This window comes from Hyperolius riggenbachi, chromosome 1 (genome assembly GCF_040937935.1).
Source record: "Hyperolius riggenbachi isolate aHypRig1 chromosome 1, aHypRig1.pri, whole genome shotgun sequence".
Lineage (NCBI taxonomy): Eukaryota > Metazoa > Chordata > Amphibia > Anura > Hyperoliidae > Hyperolius > Hyperolius riggenbachi.
The window spans coordinates 88,909,336-88,928,262 of NC_090646.1; the positions used below are offsets into that span (position 1 = coordinate 88,909,336).

The window sequence follows — 18,927 nt, forward strand, 5'->3', positions numbered from 1 at the left end:
GTACTTACAAAACTTCCCAACCACACCAGCAGGTGGAGCTCTAAACAAACCTTACATTTGCATCTGTGATACTTCATATTTTCCCAAATAAAAAAAAACCCAAACTTGAAAGAAAATATATATTTTTAGTACTAAACAAGGTAAAAATCTGGTGTCTTACAATGCCCATTGCCCCCCTTAGTACAGGGGATGCCACTATGCTGAGCCTGCATGTCAGTACACAGAGTTTGCTGGGTTGATATTAGATAAGGTTTTAGTGTAATAGGCACAATGCATTACTGTCTCTTACCTGTAAACTATTCTCTCCCTCTGTAGATCCTCCAACCCACAGCACAGCTCTGCAGCATAGAACACAGCTCTCTGCTCATCGAAGCCTGGATTTCCCATGTTATATATGTGGAACTTCAGGTCCCCGCCATTCATAATGGTTAACACTAAGCACAAGGCGTCTTTTGTTTCATACGTGTAGGCTAAACTAACCTAAGGAGGCAAAATAAATAGGGGATGTTAAAAAAAATAAAACAGAAAAATATACATATACCATGCTTAAAGAGAACCCGAGGCGGGGTTCTTCCATCGCAATCCATATACAGAGGCTGGGTCTGTCTATAGAGCCCAGCCTCTGTTGCTAGTTAGTTTCTTCCAAAGCCCCCCCCTGCGCGCCGTCAGACCCCATAAAACACAGGGGGTCTGGGTCTGTCTATAGAGCCCAGCCTCTGTTGCTAGTTAGTTTCTTCCAAAGCCCCCCCTGCGCGCCGTCAGACCCCATAAAACACAGCCGCGCTGGCCGGCTGTGTTTATCTCACTATTGTCAGTCTCGCCGCTCCCCCGCCTCCTGAATCGCTCCGGTCCCGCCCACGTCCCTTCCCTCGCCGCTGATTGGAGGGAAGGGACGCGGGCGGGGACCGGAGCGATTCAGCAGGCGGGGGAGCAGCCGAGACTGACAGTAGTGACGCGGCTGTGTTTTATGGGGTCTGACAGCGCGCAGGGGGGGGGGGGGGGGGGGGTTTGGAGGGAACTACCGTAACTAGCAACAGAGGCTGGGCTCTATAGACAGACCCAACCTCTGTATATGGATTGCAATTGAAGAACCCTGCCTCGGGTTCTCTTTTAAAATAATAATAATAAGAGTAATTATAATGGCTGATCTTTATGCTTCCCTGTTGGCTTTGGTAGGACAGGTGTCACACATAGGACAAGCATGTAGCCAGTAGAGGGTGACAAGCTCAGGAACCCAATGCTGTACAGATGCATTGCTATGTTGTTGCCTAGCATTGTCTGTGCACAGCATTGGGGTCCGCAAACTATGTACCATAGCGATTGCATCCAGACGCAACAGACAAACGATAACGGGATGCTATATGGCCAACTAGTGATGAAATTTGGCACATATGGTAACATTTTAACCAGGACGTGCCAAGTAAAGTATTTTGAGGGGTTTTTAAAACGGTGGCACTTGTCATGTAAACATTAACCTCCTTGGCGGTATGATTCTTTCCGGATTTTAGGGTCTAAAAGCGGTGCAATTTTTTTGCACCCTTTCAGACCCTAAAACCTGGAAAAAATCATGCAGCCAGGGAGATCTGCAGCAGTACCAGCAATCACTCGCCTCCCTGGTTCCAGCGCTGCAGTTATCCCTCCATCCTCCGGGTGACGCTGAAACTCTAAAGTGAGATTGCCGGCTGTCATCATGACGACTGCCGGCGATCTCACCAGGAGGAAGCAGAGCCCCGGAGGAGCGGAAGAAGAAAGGCGCCCTGTCAGGAATACAGCAGCTAGTTATGAGGCTGATGATGTAAGGATAACAGGAACATATTTCTTTCATTTTTCTATCTGCTGTATATTTTGTCAGAGGTGTAGGTATGTTTGGCTTTTGGAAGGTGTCACCTGGATAATGTGAGTCTGTATGTAGATTAAATTTGCATTCAGGGCAGAGATCAAGGGAACTGCCATTGTCTTCAATGAATAGACCAGTCACCTTCAATAGGCAAAGGAACCTGGACAGTAATTAGGAACTGTCTACCTAGCCACTAGCAAGGAAACACTTAGACAATTACCCGACCAGGTTGAAGCGCACACAGGTGGTCGGCTACCTCTTAGTCTGAATGGTGGGCTGGAAGTGGAATTGCTTTGAAATCTGTAAGTGTAAACAGGATACTTGATGTTCTCAAGATACAATTTTTGCCTGTAGAAATTAGAGAAAGGGAATGTTGAAAGCTCTGACATTTGCATGTCACAGCTAGCCCAGATGTGACAAGTGGCAAGGCAGACTGTGATGTCACAAACGGGGAAATTGCGTTAGTTTTGGGGATGGAACATTCAATGCCCCAGGCACAAAATGGGCCTATAAGAACCTGCACAGGTCCTTCACAACTCGTAGCTCTCTGGAGATAGCAAGGACGCTAAGGGCTGCCCGACTACTGGTCGAAGCGGCGTGCTCCCGCCAATGACGTTCAAACAACGTGGTAACGTTTATTTTTCCTTATTATTTTGGCAACCTGTCTTGTGTGTACCTTTGTAAACTCTTAATTTTGTAACTTTTTACTTTGCTTTTGTAAATCTTTTGTATATATTTTCTGCATTGTTCCACGTCTTCCTGGAATATTAAATCGTTATTTAATAAGCTTGACTTCTGCTGTACTAAACTAACACTCATAGCCTATAAGAGACTGAAGTGTAACTAAGTTCATGCCTGATTGTATGATTGAGCGACACTACCGTATAAGATTGTGATTGCATTGTGTGTGGGGGGTATTTGTCATACGTTGGCCTAAAGCGCGCAGCTGACCCAACGTACGAAAAGGCCACTGCGAGTAGCTCGACAGCAGAGTGGCTAACAGTATCGTTCGGAACGACTGTTAGTGGGTTTGCTTCACTACAGTGTAAGATCGCAATTGTGTGTGCTGAGTGGACGTGTATAGCAACGGCTTTTGGTGGCAATGGGAAGTGTTTGAGGGGTCCCAGCCTTGTTTGTATCGTGACTAAGGCTGATTCCCCTCTCGATCGGGTCAAACCCGCAGTCGGGAACTGTATACGCAGGCGTGCCGCGGGCCGGTTCCTGACACGCCCGACGTCGGAATCCCCTGGGAGGTATGTATAAACGCCCACTGCGCGCATTGCTCTGCACACACCCTTCGGCGGCAACCCCGAGCACAGGTCGGGATTACCGCTCTGAGCTGCGTTTTTCCGCCCCGACCCTAGCTCGGGATTACTGCCAAGGAGGTTAAGAGGGGGTAACATAAAAAAAAAAAAAAAAAAAAAAAAAGTATAATTTTTGCGCTTACACCCAATTTTCCCTAATAAAATGCCTGTGAACTGAAACAATACTTGAGAAAAATATTATCCAAAGGAAGCCTTGTCCCCCAAAAAACAATGTATGTATCATTTTCATGGCCTAGCCATAGGCAATAAAAAGTTCTTGCTGTACCAATAGCGAGACAGCTGATATGCCAAAATTGTCAGGAATTTTAAGGGGTAAAAACCCAGGAATGCAAAGTGGTTAAAGTAGAACTCCACATCTGATGACATCTTCTTATGAAAATGTTTGCTGGGACTGGAAGCTACAGAAAAAAAATGGACTTATGAACAAGAGAGGAAGTGGAAGTCTACACCAGCTTAAAGCCTACTGTTATACAGGACCTGCTTTTAAAAAGAAATAAAGTAATGCTATGACAGTGGAGAAAGAGACAAAAGTAAACATTTAAAGCACACCTGAAGTGTGACTGCTATGAAGGCCGCCATATTGATTTCCTTTTAAACAGTGCACATTGCCTGGCTGTCCTGGTAATACTCTGTCTCTAATACTTTAAACCATAGACCCTGAACAAGCATGGAGCTCAAATGTTTCTGACCAAAATTTGACAAGATTAGCTGCATGTTTATTTCAGGTGTGAGATTTAGACACTAATGCTGCTATAGAGATCTGCAAGACAGCCAGGCAACTGGTATTGTTTAAAAGGAAATAAATGTCTCTAGATTGTAAGCCTTTGGGCAGGGTCCTCCTCTTTTTGTGTCCTACCTGATCTTGCACCTCCATTACTGAACCTAACTTGTCTAATCTCCATACTCCATCCAGTGACTGACTAAGCATTACCTGGTACTCATACTATGGTGTGTGATCTGTTTTTCTTGTATTCCTGTATTGTCATATTGCGTTATGTCACCCCTAAATATTGTCTGTAACCTAAATTAATGTTCAGCGCTGCGTAATATGTTGGCGCTTTATAAATTCAATAAATAATAATAATAATATAATAGCCTCAATATCCCTCTCACTTCTCACTTGATTCAAAATCCATTTTAAGAGTTCAGATAATCTCATGTCATAGAAGGTTGAATAGGAACTGCAGTGAAAATAATGTAATGAAAAAAACTCCTTAATTCTTACAATAATTATTTATAAATGATTTAGTCAGTGTTTGCTCATTGTAAAATCTTTCCTCTCCCTGATTTACTTTCCGAAATTTATCACATGACAACATTTTTACTGCTGGCAGGTGATGTCTGATTGAAGGAGATGCTGTTTTTTTGATAGTTGGAAACAGCTGTTACTTCCCACAATGCAACAAGGCTCCCACAGTGTGATATCAGTACCTACGTGCTGACATCACACTGTGGGAGGGGTTTTACCACAATATCAGCCATACAGCGCCCCCTGATCATCAGTTTGTGAAAATGTAAAGGCTTTCTTGTGGGAAAAGGGGATATCAGCTACTGATTGGGATGACAATTAATCCTTGGTTACAGGTCCTCTTTAAATGTACTGAACATGGCCACATGTATATACACAAAGACAGCTAGCGGCTCTAATGAAGGAAAGGCACCGAAGACTCATTCTGTATAAATAAGGATGTTTACAAGGACATGTTCCATGAGTCTGACAAGTACCACAGGTGATGCTGGGCTGCTTTTCCAGCAGCTTCCAGAGTAAGGAACACTTTCACCCCAACACAGGCACTTTGTGGTGGGGCCAGGACAAGATGCTTGTTATGGGCTAAATTTAATTAACATTCCAGACTGTTTTCTCTCGGCGTCAGTGAAAGGGCCATTCTTTCAGCTCTAGAGGCGGGACCTGTCGTTGATTCCGGCATGGGGTGTACAGCAGCGGCTGTGGGATCCAACCATGTCAGCGTATTTGTGTGTGGAATTCCTGCCGAGTCACATAAAGTCTGCCATCGGGAGGTCTGGCAATTCTGCCAGCCGGGCAGCATCAGAGCACAAAGGACATTCTGTAATGTCAGCAGTAACATAAAGTTACATTATAAAGTCAGCTGGGAGTCTGGTCTGGTCACTTGAGGAGAGCTCTCAGTTTTAAAAGGAAGGCTTTGATCCGGCTTATTTGCCCAGCTGTAGTAGCTACTAGGTAGTACCAGGAATCAGTGTGGACTCCTTGCGTTATGAAGGCACCTGTCCACTGGAACTACCACTTGCACATCACACGAGCCTGTCAGCTTGCTCTCCTCTCTGCTGTCAATCTTGCACGTCTACAAGCAGCAGTTGAGCATCCACGCCATCTGTTGGTCTTTATCGTGCATTGCACATTACTTGCATGTTTTCATTATGAAGACTTCTGTGCTTTTCACGTGTGTGCAGGCAGCTTCTGAGCCCATTGGCAAACTGTTCTCATAATTGGCCACAGTAGATGTTCTCTGCTGATCACTTGTGTTCTGTGAGGAAGCCAGGTACAGGGGGAAGTCCCCCTAATGATTCCTGCCTTCCTTACAGGGAGCTGAGCATACATTAGTAAAATATATAAAATAAACTTCCTTTTAAAGGGATACTGTAGGGGGGTCAGGGGAAGATGAGTTGAACTTACTCGGGGCTTCTAACGGTCCCCCGCAGACATCCTGTGTTGGCGCAGCCACTCCCCAATGCTCTGGCCCGCCTCCGGTTCACTTCTGGAATTTCAGACTTTAAAGTCTGAAAACCACTGCGCCTGCGTTGCCGTGTCCTCGATCCCGCTGATGTCATCAAGAGCGCACGGCGCAGGCCCAGTATGGTCTGTGTCTGCGCAGTACACTCCTGGTGCCATCAGCGGGAGCGAGGACACGGCAACGCAGGCGCAGTAGTTTTCAGACCTTAAAGTCTGAAATGCCAGAAGTGAACCGGAGGCGGGGCCGGAGCATTGGTGAGTGGCTGCGCCAACACAGGATGTCTGCGGGGGACCATTAGAAGCCCCGGGTAAGTTCAGCTCATTTTCCCCCGACCCCCCTACAGTATCCCTTTAAGGGAGCTTCATAAATAGCATGGGCTGTTGGTTGGGGGAACATTCCTCTCTAACCCCCATCTGTATGGGCTCCATCTTTTCCAGCCAGACCCTCGGGTGCCACAGGCAGTGGAGTCACATGTTCTCAACCGCCGCAATGCATGCTGGGAGAGGTAATGCTTCATTGTGAATTCATCTCCTGGCCGAGAGATACATCTCCAGGCACCACTGCAGGCACATCAAACTGTGGCACGTGTGGGTCTGGCTAGGGAGCAGTCCCCCGACCCTGCACTATTTACAAACCTCCCTTAATGGAATTGTCAGGCAAAAAAAAAAATGAAGCCCCCGGCTTCTACCAGCCCCGTGCAGCCATCTTGTGCCTTCGTAGTCACTCACTGCTGCTCCAGTCCCCCGCCGCCAGCTAGTTTCATTTTTGCAGAGCTCGGGGTCGGCAGGCCGCATTGCTTACATTTTTTTAGCATTCCGGCTGGTGCGTTAGCGCTGCAACGCGAAAATTTGTTAGCATTGCATCACTAACGCTAAAAAAAAAGTATGCGTTTATGTTCCTGCACCAGTGGGAATGCTAAAAAATGTAAGCAATGCGGCCCACCGACCCCGAGGTCGGCAAAAACGAAACCAGCTGGCGGCGGGGGACTGGAGCAGCAGTGAGTGACTGCGAGGGCACATGATGGCTGCATGGGGCTGGGAGAAGCCCCAGGTAAGTGAAACTCATTTTTTTTCCTGATAATTCCTTTAAGCCCCATACATACGTTTAACAGCGGTCTTTTATGCAGCACAATTATCAAACGACTTTTGTTGTAATGTTCTTTACTTAGAATTCTATGCAAAGAGGGAGATGCTACTTGTTTGGAAATTGAAAAAAGCTGTTATTTCCCACAATGCAACAAGGTTCACAGGGGGACATTTATCAAGAGTGTCTGAGCCAAAATATTGGCAGGTTTTTAGAAATCCATGCAGAACTGTCTCAGGCATCTTAAGAAATCACTAGATAGTGCAGGATTTAAGAAGTTTCTTATCATGCAGAACGGTTCTCCTGCTGGTTAGAACTGTGTTAAGCAGAAAAAACTGTCGGTAGTGCTTTGATAAATCTGGCCCACAGACCGCAAACCGTCAGGACCATGGTCATGACATCACACTGTGGGAGGGGTTTCCCCACAATGTCAGCCATACAGTCCCCCTGATGATCTATTTGAGAAAAAGTAAAGCTTTCTCATGGGAAAGTGAGTATTAGCGACGGATTGGGATGAAGTTCAATCCTCAGTTAAAGTTTCTCTTTACAACCATATCTGTCTTCCCTAAGAAAGCTTTGGCTCCCCCTCTGCCTGCCTCCTGGCCTTTTGTTATGGTGAGGTGGTGATAGCAGAGGCTGAGAGAAGATGTTAGCCAGGGCCCTGGACATCCACCAAGACCCTGGGCACCTTCCTAAATGCCTTGTGACTGATCAGGCTCTGGCAGAAAAATATCTCTTGCAAATCTCTAGGCTGCTGCGTATGTTATCCAATGAAGTTGCCCCCAGCTACATCATACAAGCAGGAACATTGAACTCAAAGAACCTCTTTTATAGCTGCCGCAGTATTCTTCTTTGTAATTGCAGAAGCTATATTATACCTTGCCTTGCTTTGTGTACAATGCAGGCTTAACTGTCTTCTACTTTTTCACCACTAGAGGTCGGACCTTGTGTGTAAATTTGAAAGTCGCCAAAGCAAGGGGAAATAAAATCAATGCCGTAATAGTTATGTTTTATTTTTCTATGCAAAGTAAATGGATGTATGTTTAAAAATGTAGAAGATAATGTTTCTGTGTCCGAGGAATGGTGCGCTGCTCATGAATTTTTAAACACAATCAATAATGGCCAGAAATCCATGGTCAATCTTATCTGTTATTTCCAATGTGCCTTGGCCTGACCTTATGTATAATTTATGCAGCTCAGCAGTGTACGGAAGCACAGACACAGAATCATGGCCAGAGCCGACACAAATGGTGGCAACAATGGCGCAGCAATAGGGGATGCAGAGGTAGTGACCGCATCAGGGCCCCAGGACCAGAGGGGCTCAGCAGGGGTCCTCCAACTGCTTTATTAGCTTTTAGTGCTATGCTGGTAATGATCACCTCTATATGTGTGACTGTTGCCCTCTCCCAGTTACACCTCTCTGACACGGCCACTGTTCTTGGCAGGTCTTGGGGTTCCATATCAATTGTTACAGCTGTTAGAGAGCTTGAGCGGACCCAATGTAAAACCCCCACTGAGGCTCAGAGCTCCTAAGCTACACATCTGGGTGACAACCACCCATCATTCAAGAACAGATTGCCATTTTGTAGGAGGAACTTGGATTTATTTATTACTTCATAGTGTCAATTGGTGATGGTCATGTCTAGGAGAAGCATGGGATTTGTTTTGATAGCCATCACCTGCCCTAACTGATCACATGCTTCCCCAAGGGTTCTCCTAGACATGACCATACTAAAGCTGCGTATACACATACGACAACGATCGTTTGTTGTGAACGATGAACGATCTTTTAATTGATCAAAGAACAACTTAAGCAAAAGTAGCTTTTAAAAGTGTGTAACGATGTGATCGTTTGTTAACGAACGATCCGGAACAACGTCACAGTAGAATACAGGAAAATGTGTGTTTTCTGCGATGGGTGTGATGCCAACGAACATTTGGCTCACGTCTAGCCATTATTATATCTTCTGTACACGTTGCGTATATTACATTACAGTACGAGAACTCAGACTGTAGGTATGCAGGTATCCTACTACCAATTACTGAATCTGAGAGAGCCTAAGCGCTTTGAGTCCTATGGGAGAAAAGCGCTATAGAAATGTTATTGTATTGTATTGTATTATAGCATTTAGATAATACAGCGTTGAAAACACATAAAAAAACCACTCTGTCCTGTTTTAGTCTCTAGTCATAGAGCAATTAACGCGTCACAGGACACAGTCATAGAATGAACGTTAAATAATGAAAACCACGTATTAAAATGAAAACTTCTATAGAGATATAACAAAATGCGCATGTCAAGCCTAGTACGAATGGGGGGGGGGGGGGATTAGCAAAGCGCCAGGGCTTTAACTCCCCCAACCAGGGAGCTGTATTCTCCACAGCAGGAAATCCCCTGCCTGTATCCTGCACTGATTGAATCCCCCCCATGTGGAGATGGACTAGTCCAAAACCTGTCAGATCTGTCAAAACTTAACTGCCTACTATGACAGCAACTTCAGAGAAAAGTAATTTATAGCGCATTTTAATCTGGGAGGAATGTACGCGTGCATATTAAAGAGACAGAGAGCTGAAGAAATGTAAAGCTCTGATACTTACCCGGGGCTTCCTCCTGCCCCATAAACACGTCTAAGTCCCGCCGTCCTCCTGCAGTCTGCCGTTCAGATCGCGGGAGGATGGCGTGGGAATTAGACGCCCTGTGTAAATATCAGAGCTTTACATTTCTTCAGCTCTGAACCTCTTTAAAGTTTACCAATTTACGTGATCGTTGTCCTTTAAGACTGTTCAAGAAATGTTAAATCTTAAAAGTTAACTCACAACTTCTTCTCTGCTCTAAAAGATACGCAACAGCATAATAACCTTTAAAGAAAAACATTTCTTTGTTACAGCTGGTACAAATCCTGCAGAAAATCTGCAGTGTATGTACTTCCTGCTTTCCTGGAAGCAGACATAGGGTTACCAAGCCTGTGTATGCAAATTAGCTGATCTGCCAAGGCAGCCCAGCTGAGAGATCAAATTACAGTAGTGATCAGTCACAGATGAGGGGGAATTAGACAGGCTAAACTCTCTAAATACATACAGGGTGCATTTCTCTATGTTTTCCATCTGTCCTGTGCAAGAGTTCAGGTCCACTTTAATAAACAATTTGGCTTGCGACTTAGACTGTATTTTAGAATAACGTAATTGAGGCAGAAGACCAGCAAAACGCCAAGATATTTAAAAGTAAATAAATACAGTAGCCGTAATATCCCTTTAACTACCGAGTCACATTTAAGCTCCTTCCAATCTTGACGGTCTCAAGGCACTGCCAGGCCACTACTGAAAACTCACTACTCTTCAGCCGCCCTAAATCTTTCATTATTTGATTCAGTTAGGCCCCATTCACACTTAGAAACGCAAAACACCAGAGATTTTTTTCCGGCGTTTTGCAGGAGTGATTTTTCCACGATTTCATGCGGAAAAATCACAGAACAGTGCGGCGATTTTGCCGCGATCGTGTTTAGCGCTTCTATAGCACTGAAACTCAATCGCCGGGAAATCGCCTGAAAATGGTGCAGGCGACACGTTTGTTTCGCGTCTTTGCCCATTTTTGGGCGATTAGCGCAAATCACAGAAGTAGTTCTGGGCCCATAGGGTTTCATTGCGCTAGCGCTTTTAAAAAGCGCGTTTTGCCGAAATCACGGCAAAACGCTCTAGTGTGAATGGGGCCACAATGTAAGACCGCAAATCCATAATATCATTATTTTTATTAAACTTTATCACACGCTAACATATTACACAGTGCTGTACAACAGGTAGGGGAGACAATAAAATAAACACTAAATATTAAGTCACCTAAAGCTCAGAGTAATCTACTTATTTTGTTATTATGACCTAGCAGAAGTACTAAATAGTTTTTAACTGCCCTGTATATCTGTTACATCATTTTCTTTGGTCAATTGCTCTGAGTAGTCTTAAATGCAGAAATCTGAATAAAAATATACATTACGCTACATAATAGCTGACATTATCTATTAGCATTAATTATTCAAGGCCAGCATATTATTTTTTCAGTAAGATTTCATCATAGCCAGAGGAAGTTTGATCAATATTTAACTTAGTTTGGACAAAACCGTAGCACTGAGTGCATTGATTGCTCTCTGGGATGTGAGCTGCAGGCAGGTCTGTACGGTGGAGGAGTGCTTAGCCGAGGTTATAGTGATGACTGGATGAAAACAAAGGAGAGAGAGAAGCATACTGCTGCTCCAGCACTCAGGGGGTCATCGATCTGTTGACCCTGCTCACTATTCCAGTGGAGGCTTGTAAAATAAAACATTAAGCTATATTTAGATCCAAAATTGTTAGAGCGAAGGGTAGAAGCTTTTTTGTGGCCAACATTTCCTTGGGAAATTCAATGGTGGACGCTTTAAATCTCCAAATTTAAACAGACTAGTCGGCAGTTACAGAAGACAGAGGCTAAATTTTGCCAGTGGTTTTAGGCACCCCTCTCCTAGTCTAGATTATTGACCTTGGAACAAAAAAAACAAAAAAAAAAATCACTGGACTGTGAAACAATGTACACTGATTTGCAATGGCCCACATGATGCAGATTTTCATTGGCCAGCAAGACGCAGATTTTCATTGACCAGCATAAAACAGATTTTCATTGGCCAGCAAAACACAGACTTCCATTGACCAGCAAGACGCAGACTTCCATTGGCCAGCAAAACACAGACTTCCATTGACCAGCAAGACGCAGACTTCCATTGGCCAGCAAAGCACAGACTTCCATTGGCCAGCAAAACACAGACTTCCATTGGCCAGCAAAACACAGACTTCCATTGGCCAGCAAAACACAGACTTCCATTGGCCAGCAAAGCACAGACTTCCATTGGCCAGCAAAGCACAGACTTCCATTGGCTAGCAAAGCACAGACTTCCATTGGCTAGCAAAGCACAGACTTCCATTGGCTAGCAAAGCACAGACTTCCATTGGCTAGCAAAGCACAGACTTCCATTGGCTAGCAAAGCACAGACTTCCATTGGCTAGCAAAGCACAGACTTCCATTGACCAGCAAGAGAAAGATTTTCATTGACCAGCATGAAACGGATTTTCATTGGCCAGCAAGACACAGAATTTCATTGGCCAGCAAGGCACAGATTTCCATTGGCCAGCAAAACACAGAATTTCATTGGCCAGCAAGGCACAGATTTCCATTGGCCAGCAAGACACATCATTTCATTGGCCAGCAAGGCACAGATTTCCATTGGCCAGCAAGACACATCATTTCATTGGCCAGCAAGGCACAGATTTCCATTGGCCAGCAAGACACATCATTTCATTGGGCAGCCAGACACAGATTTTCATTGTATAGTGTGAGTAAAGATGTCCACCAATGTCAGTGAAGACACTTGGTGATTGATGATGTTGGATAGCCAACTGCTGACCTCAATTGTCCCCCACCCCCCTTTCTTAAGCCCCCGCAATGGGGTACTTCTCGTTCCTCCTCCCAGTCCTCACCACAGAACAGAAGAGATTTCTATTGAAAACTGATCAATCCTGAGTGGTGGAAGTTGGTAAGGCGATCAATATTTTCCAGCTGGAATTTTATCAACAAAATAAGTGTAACATCAGGTAAACATTGAATAGCATATGCCTAAGCTGTGTATACACGCAACATAAAAACTCAGCCGAGGATCTAGTATGTATACAGGAGTCCATGATGCTACCCCCCACCTCCCCAGACGTCTCATCTGGCAATCAGCCTGGTGGCCATGGGAATAGTTTTCCCCACCCACACTCCCCGCCACATGATGTCACTAGTGCGCTGCTCCATCACCACTAGACTGTTAGTTGTCTGTACAGCCTCGGCACTGTAATTTCATCCAAGGAGACATGCCTCCTACGTGTGTATGGGGCTTTAGTTAAGGCAGCTGTTGGGTTCACTTTAAATAACTTTAAGCCATGGGAAATTATGTTGTGGATGCAAAAATTGGTGTGGTTTGGAAGAACATAGGAAGCGTGGGAGAATGTTCAGTGTAATCCCATTCATGTGGACAAACCACGACAGTAAACATCTGTCATATCATTTGTTGTCAGCAGTAAATTTCTGCAAAATGAGGACAGGGTTACGATTGAATATGAGAGACATCTGGGAAATTATGAATCGAAAACAGCCTTTTTTTTTTTCTATGAGGCTGTTGATCCTATAAAGACTGGTCTCAGAAACATCACTTGTAAGCTTGAGTAGCTGAGTTATGGTATGGATATTAGCCACTGATTATGGTCGGGATTAGAATGTGAGCCCCTCTGAGGGACAGCTAATGACATGATTATGTACTTTGCTGTTATTGTTTAAAGGACAATCGAGGCGACATGTGACATGATGAGTAGGACATGTGTATGTACAGTACCAAGCTGACAAATAACTAGGCTGTGTTCCTTTTTTTCTTTCTCTGCCTGAAAGAGAAACATCAGGTATGCAAGTGACAGTTTCTGTCCGGGTCGGACTAGGTCAGACTATAGCATAACTGTAACGATTTGTTTCAGCAAGGAACAGAATTCTGATTATTAGGTGATGTGCAGTATCACCTATAATGCAGATATATAGCTGATTATAAGGTGATCTGCAGAATCACCTATAATACTGGTATATCAGAAGCTGATGTGACAACAAATAGCAATGAGTGATTGGTGCAACAGTAATACTGATAAGTTTAGCAATACCTCACCAGAGGAGCTGGTGGGTACTATCAGTACAGCGCCCCTCACCACAGTCAAGGGCCCTCTGGTGAGAGTAGGGAGGTCAGACAGGTCGGGTTTGGCAACAGACAGACAGATGCAGTACAAAATTGGAAGGCAGAGACAGGAAGGTATAAACAGGCAGAGTCGGCAGCAAGATCAGATGGGCAAAGGTACAGAATCACTGAGCAGAAGAGTGGTCAGAACGAGCCAGAGTCGCGCACAAATAATAACACAGTAAAGTATAATCTTTAAGGCTATCAAACAATTCCTATCTTGTGTGAAATCCCCGGTTTCCTCCCGTAAAAAGCACACTGGAACTATCTAAGGGTCTGAGCGCTAACACAGAGTATTCACAGCAACAGCAGACAAGTTGCGAGTGATACAGCTAGGCTTATGAAGCAGAGGAGACCCTTCTGGCACGCCACCTCCTATCAACCAATGAGGAGCGGCGAGCGTCTTTTCTGACGTCAGCCGACCAGCCGGTCAGCTGACGCGCCTCCTCCCCGCATAAAGGTCCTGTCTGTGCGCGCGCGCACGCGACAAGGCAACCCTATGTGCAACTGACAGTTCCGTCCTCGGCGTGCTAGACGCCTAAGGCCCGGATACACTGCTAGACAGGGAGCTGGAGGCAGCTGCGGTGGTAACGCTGTTCACCGCGGCTGCCTCTCCAGCGTTTGTTACAATAACCATCACTGATAAGTAATTACAGCCATAAAACACTTTTCTGTCAGTCAATGGCTTCTGAGAGCAGGAAAGAGATAAAACCAGTCAATCATTCATATATTTGAGCTCTGCCATGCTTCAATGAAGGTGTCATTGAGCAGAGACAATTAAACAGTAAAAACTAGATTTAAATATAAAATAAAACTGCAGAAAAAAAGAAGATACAATGATTGACACTTGAGATAACAAGCTTCAGAAGACAGAGCTCTCTGCGACTTTGAAAGTAGTGGCGCTCAATGGCTCTTTTATATAGAGAACAACTGGAGTTTGCAGTACTGGAAACAATATTAGACTTATATCTCTGCTCCTAATGTTTTATTACTTAGCTGTACTACACATACAAATCATCATATGATATTTTTTTTTTCGCTTCAGTGTCTCTTTAACAAGTGAAGGTGGATCCTATTTTTAACATTAGGATTTGCTTCCTGTGCTAAGCGGAGCTTAAAAAAACATCCCAAACGGTAGGGCTGCACGATATATCGTTTTAAAATAGATATCGCGATTTGCGGCAAAACGATTTCCTAATCGTCAAAGTGGCGATTTTTTTCATGCAAACAATTTTATGTGTGCGGGCTTTTTACGCGCACTATTTTAAGTGTTCCATGAGTAAAATTGTTTGTGTGGTGTTCCTCATTCCGGCCAGAAGGAGTCAGAGTGGTAGTAAGTAGTGTAATGCAGCCAGCATGCTGCTTGAGAAGGAGAAGGATTTGCACATCAGGCACTCCTGTTCTGCACTTATACCCTGTCTCCCGTTGTCACACTGTGTACTGCACATCTGCTCACTGCACAGGATCTGGTCACACTGAGTACTGCACATCTGCTCACTGCGCAGGATCTGGTCACACTGTGTACTGCACATCTGCTCACTGCGCAGGATCTGGTCACACTGTGTACTGCACATCTGCTCACTGCGCAGGATCTGGTCACACTGTGTACTGCACATCTGCTCACTGCGCAGGATCTGGTCACACTGTGTACTGCACATCTGCTCACTGCGCAGGATCTGGTCACACTGTGTACTGCACATCTGCTCACTGCCCAGGATCTGGTCACACTGTGTACTGCACATCTGCTCACTGCGCAGGATCTGGTCACACTGTGTACTGCACATCTGCTCACTGCCCAGGATCTGGTCACACTGTGTACTGCACATCTGCTCACTGCCCAGGATCTGGTCACACTGTGTACTGCACATCTGCTCACTGCCCAGGATCTGGTCACACTGTGTACTGCACATCTGCTCACTGCCCAGGATCTGGTCACACTGTGTACTGCACATCTGCTTACTGCCCAGGATCTGGTCACACTGTGTACTGCACATCTGCTCACTGCCCAGGATCTGGTCACACTGTGTACTGCACATCTGCTCACTGCCCAGGATCTGTTATCTCACCACTATCCTGTCGAGCAAACAACTTGGATCACCGCCACTGCCCAGTAAGTGGCCACTGCCCAGGATCTGCTGTGGCACTCAGCTTTGCATTTAATAATAGCTATTTGTTTTGATACATTCACAATGCAGTAAAATGTATAAACATGACAGAAAATGACATCATACTATCAATTTGATAGTATGATGTCATTTTCTGCCAATGCATGTTTGTAAATGTTACTGTACATTGTGAATTTAATGCCAAAGCTTGATTTGAAGAAAATCGTGAAAAAACAAACAAAATCGCAATTAACAGAAAAAAAAAAATCACAATTCAATTTTTTCCCTAAAATTGTGCAGGCCTACCGAACGAGTACGTTTTTTAAGCAAGTGTGAACCGGCCCTAAAACATGCTGCTGGGAATTATTGGCCTGTTATCAGCCCTCTCCACTGAGCTGTGGCTAGAACTAACATGCAGGCACCTTAAGCTGGCCATACACTAGGCCGATTCCCGCCAGATCAACAGCAGATTCGATCACTGGGATCGAATCTGCTGTCACATCGTTCCCGCTACACGGTTCCCAGCACCACCACCACAGATTGTGAACGGTTTCAGGCTGAAATCGTCTCACAATCTGTTTGCAGTAAAGGTAGCCATACGATCCCTCTCTGATCAGATTCGATCAGAGAGGGATCTATCTGTTGGTCGAATCTGATGGCAAATCGACCAGTGTATGGCTACCTTTAGGAGAACATGAAGCAGAGTTCTGTTGGATGGGAACTGGTTGGAGCTCCGCCCTCACTGACTGCACACCAGATCCACACACAATACCTCCCAAGGAGTAAATAAATGGATACTTACTATAAAGTGACTATTTACTTTTTCTAGAATCTGTTTTTCATTTAATGCCATAGATTCTCCCTTCCTCTTCTTTATCCTTTTCTTCTCCAGCTTTTTGCAGGCGTACATTTTCCCTGTGGCTCGCACTTGGCACGCGCACACCTGGCAGAACAGCGGAAAACCTGGATCAGTCCAAACAGTTTGGCCAAGAGAAAAAGGCAAGAGAACACAGGCACACCATTGTATAGAAAAAGCTAACATTTGTACAGCACTTCTCTCCTGTTGGGACTCAAAGCACTGAAGAGCTGCAGCCCCCCGGGGCTCAGTAGGCCACCACGGAGCATTAGGGAGTCTTGCCCAAGGATTCTTTACTGGTTAGGTAGTGGCTCCAGACAGGATTTATATGCTGGTCTCCTACATCAAAAGTACACTAACAAGCCATTTTTAATCCAAATGTAGTGAACCGTACAAATTACATTTCAATGACAAAAAGAAGTTTCACATCTGGCTCTGCTGTGTACTTGCATTTATTGTAATAGAGTTACATGTGACTTTTCAGGCAGAAATAAAACAATCAATTTTGCACAACGGTGCTTCTTCCATTGGTCAGCCTTAGAAGAAGCACCCCTGAGCGAAACGGCCGTCAGGCTCCCTGTCACTGCCCAGCACCCACTACATTTTACCCTCACCGGATGTTCAAATAAAATTAAGTCTAATTGATTGTTTAATAGCTGCCTGAAAAGTAAAGCAGGCGTCAAACCAACAAGTGTAGATTCCGGTAACACCTTCATTGGGTCAGAACCGTTCCCAGTATGGGTAAAGTTCTGTACAATACCTAAAGGAGGAACTTATCGTTTCAAAATCTTGCAATAAATGATGTACAGTTAGATATTAATGGTATTACCGGAATCAATGTTTGTTGGTTTGATGTCTGCATTTCCCACCGGCGCACACTTCACTTGCCTGAAAAGTCCCATGTAACTTTATTACAAAATACAAGTACACAGCAGTGCCAGATGCAAAACTTATTTTTGTCGCTCCTTTGCAACGCTAACTTACATGCTACAGAGCATGCTGGACAACACAGTGTGGCGGCTCACTGACCAGGTATCTTCCTCTTAACGCACCCCCCTCTCCTTGGGTTTTTCTTGCTCTACGATTTGTTTGTCTGTCAAGCCTAACAAATTATATTTGAAACTGATGTTTGATTGCAGTGAAGTAACTAGAAATCGCAACGTCCCCAGACCCAGGCACTTCTGAGTAATGATAACTTCTCCTAGCCCCATAGAAATGTGCGGGCAAGACAATACAACACTCACACACATAATATAGTGCATATAACACAAGAGCACAGAGATAGTGACGGAAAATGAAAAGGGCAGAGAACACTGTAAAGATCACTAGCAGCACCACCCCACACCAGTTCAGGGCCCCATAGCAGCTGATATACTTATTGCTACACCCTCATATAATTGGCTGCTATGGGTTCATAGCAGTGTGCACATTATTACCACACTTATCAAAATGTTGACGAAAAATTCTAAGTAAAGGGACTCACCTCACCAAATCCACCCTTCCCCAAAACCCGGTAATGCCGGAATGTGTTCTTGGTGACTGGTTGCCTGAAAATAGAGAGAGTGTTCAAATTAAAAACGCACCACAAGCATCAGCATTAGGAATTCACATATGTATACTCCTAAAAGGGAAACTTTACATTTGTTGTAAAATAAACAGAGCCAGGCATCTTTACACAATTGCCCTACAAGTCTCAGTTTGCAGCCAGCTTTTTCCAAAATTGACAGCAAGCACAAATGTGTTCTTTTCTGCACAATTGCAACAATACAGGAGGTTCGAACTTACGAATACCCGACTGACAATCGACCCGCCGATACGAACGGCCTGAAAATGTGAAATGTGATCATGCTGGAAGAAGTGGAAAAATGTGTTTGTTTTTTTAAAAGACCTTGCAAAATTACATTTTGCAGCAGTACACTTTACTATATACCGGTAGCGAGTTTTGAGTTCTGCATATGCATTTTATACATTTTAAAGCAAACCTGGGATTCAGAGATGGGACCCACTGGAAGTTTTTATCCGTGCTCCAGCTTGTGACATGGCTGGATTACAGTCAAGGCCGCAAAGGCCATGGCCTAGGGCACCAGGAAAGCAGGAGTGGGCGGTGGGCAGCAGTAGCAGTTAGCCTTCCGGACATTAATCCTGCTACACAGAGTTTGCACATAGCGGTGGGCAGCTACCAACAGCCGGATGTGGCAATGGATGAAGGGGCAACGAATGGGCAGTGACTGCCT

General features: G+C 44.8%; 1 protein-coding gene across 2 annotated transcripts in view; it reads right to left on the reverse strand.

Annotated features, from left to right (window-relative positions):
* Positions 1 to 18,927, reverse strand: part of GRK4 (G protein-coupled receptor kinase 4) — a 332,370-nt gene that overhangs the window by 41,286 nt on the left and 272,157 nt on the right. For both annotated transcript variants that reach the window (XM_068276336.1, XM_068276328.1), the window contains exons 7-9: positions 18,177 to 18,240; positions 16,640 to 16,780; positions 290 to 480 (exon numbers count right to left, since the gene is read on the reverse strand). In XM_068276336.1, the coding sequence (XP_068132437.1) occupies positions 290 to 480; positions 16,640 to 16,780; positions 18,177 to 18,240 (396 nt within the window). The remainder of the gene's footprint in view (positions 1 to 289; positions 481 to 16,639; positions 16,781 to 18,176; positions 18,241 to 18,927) is intronic.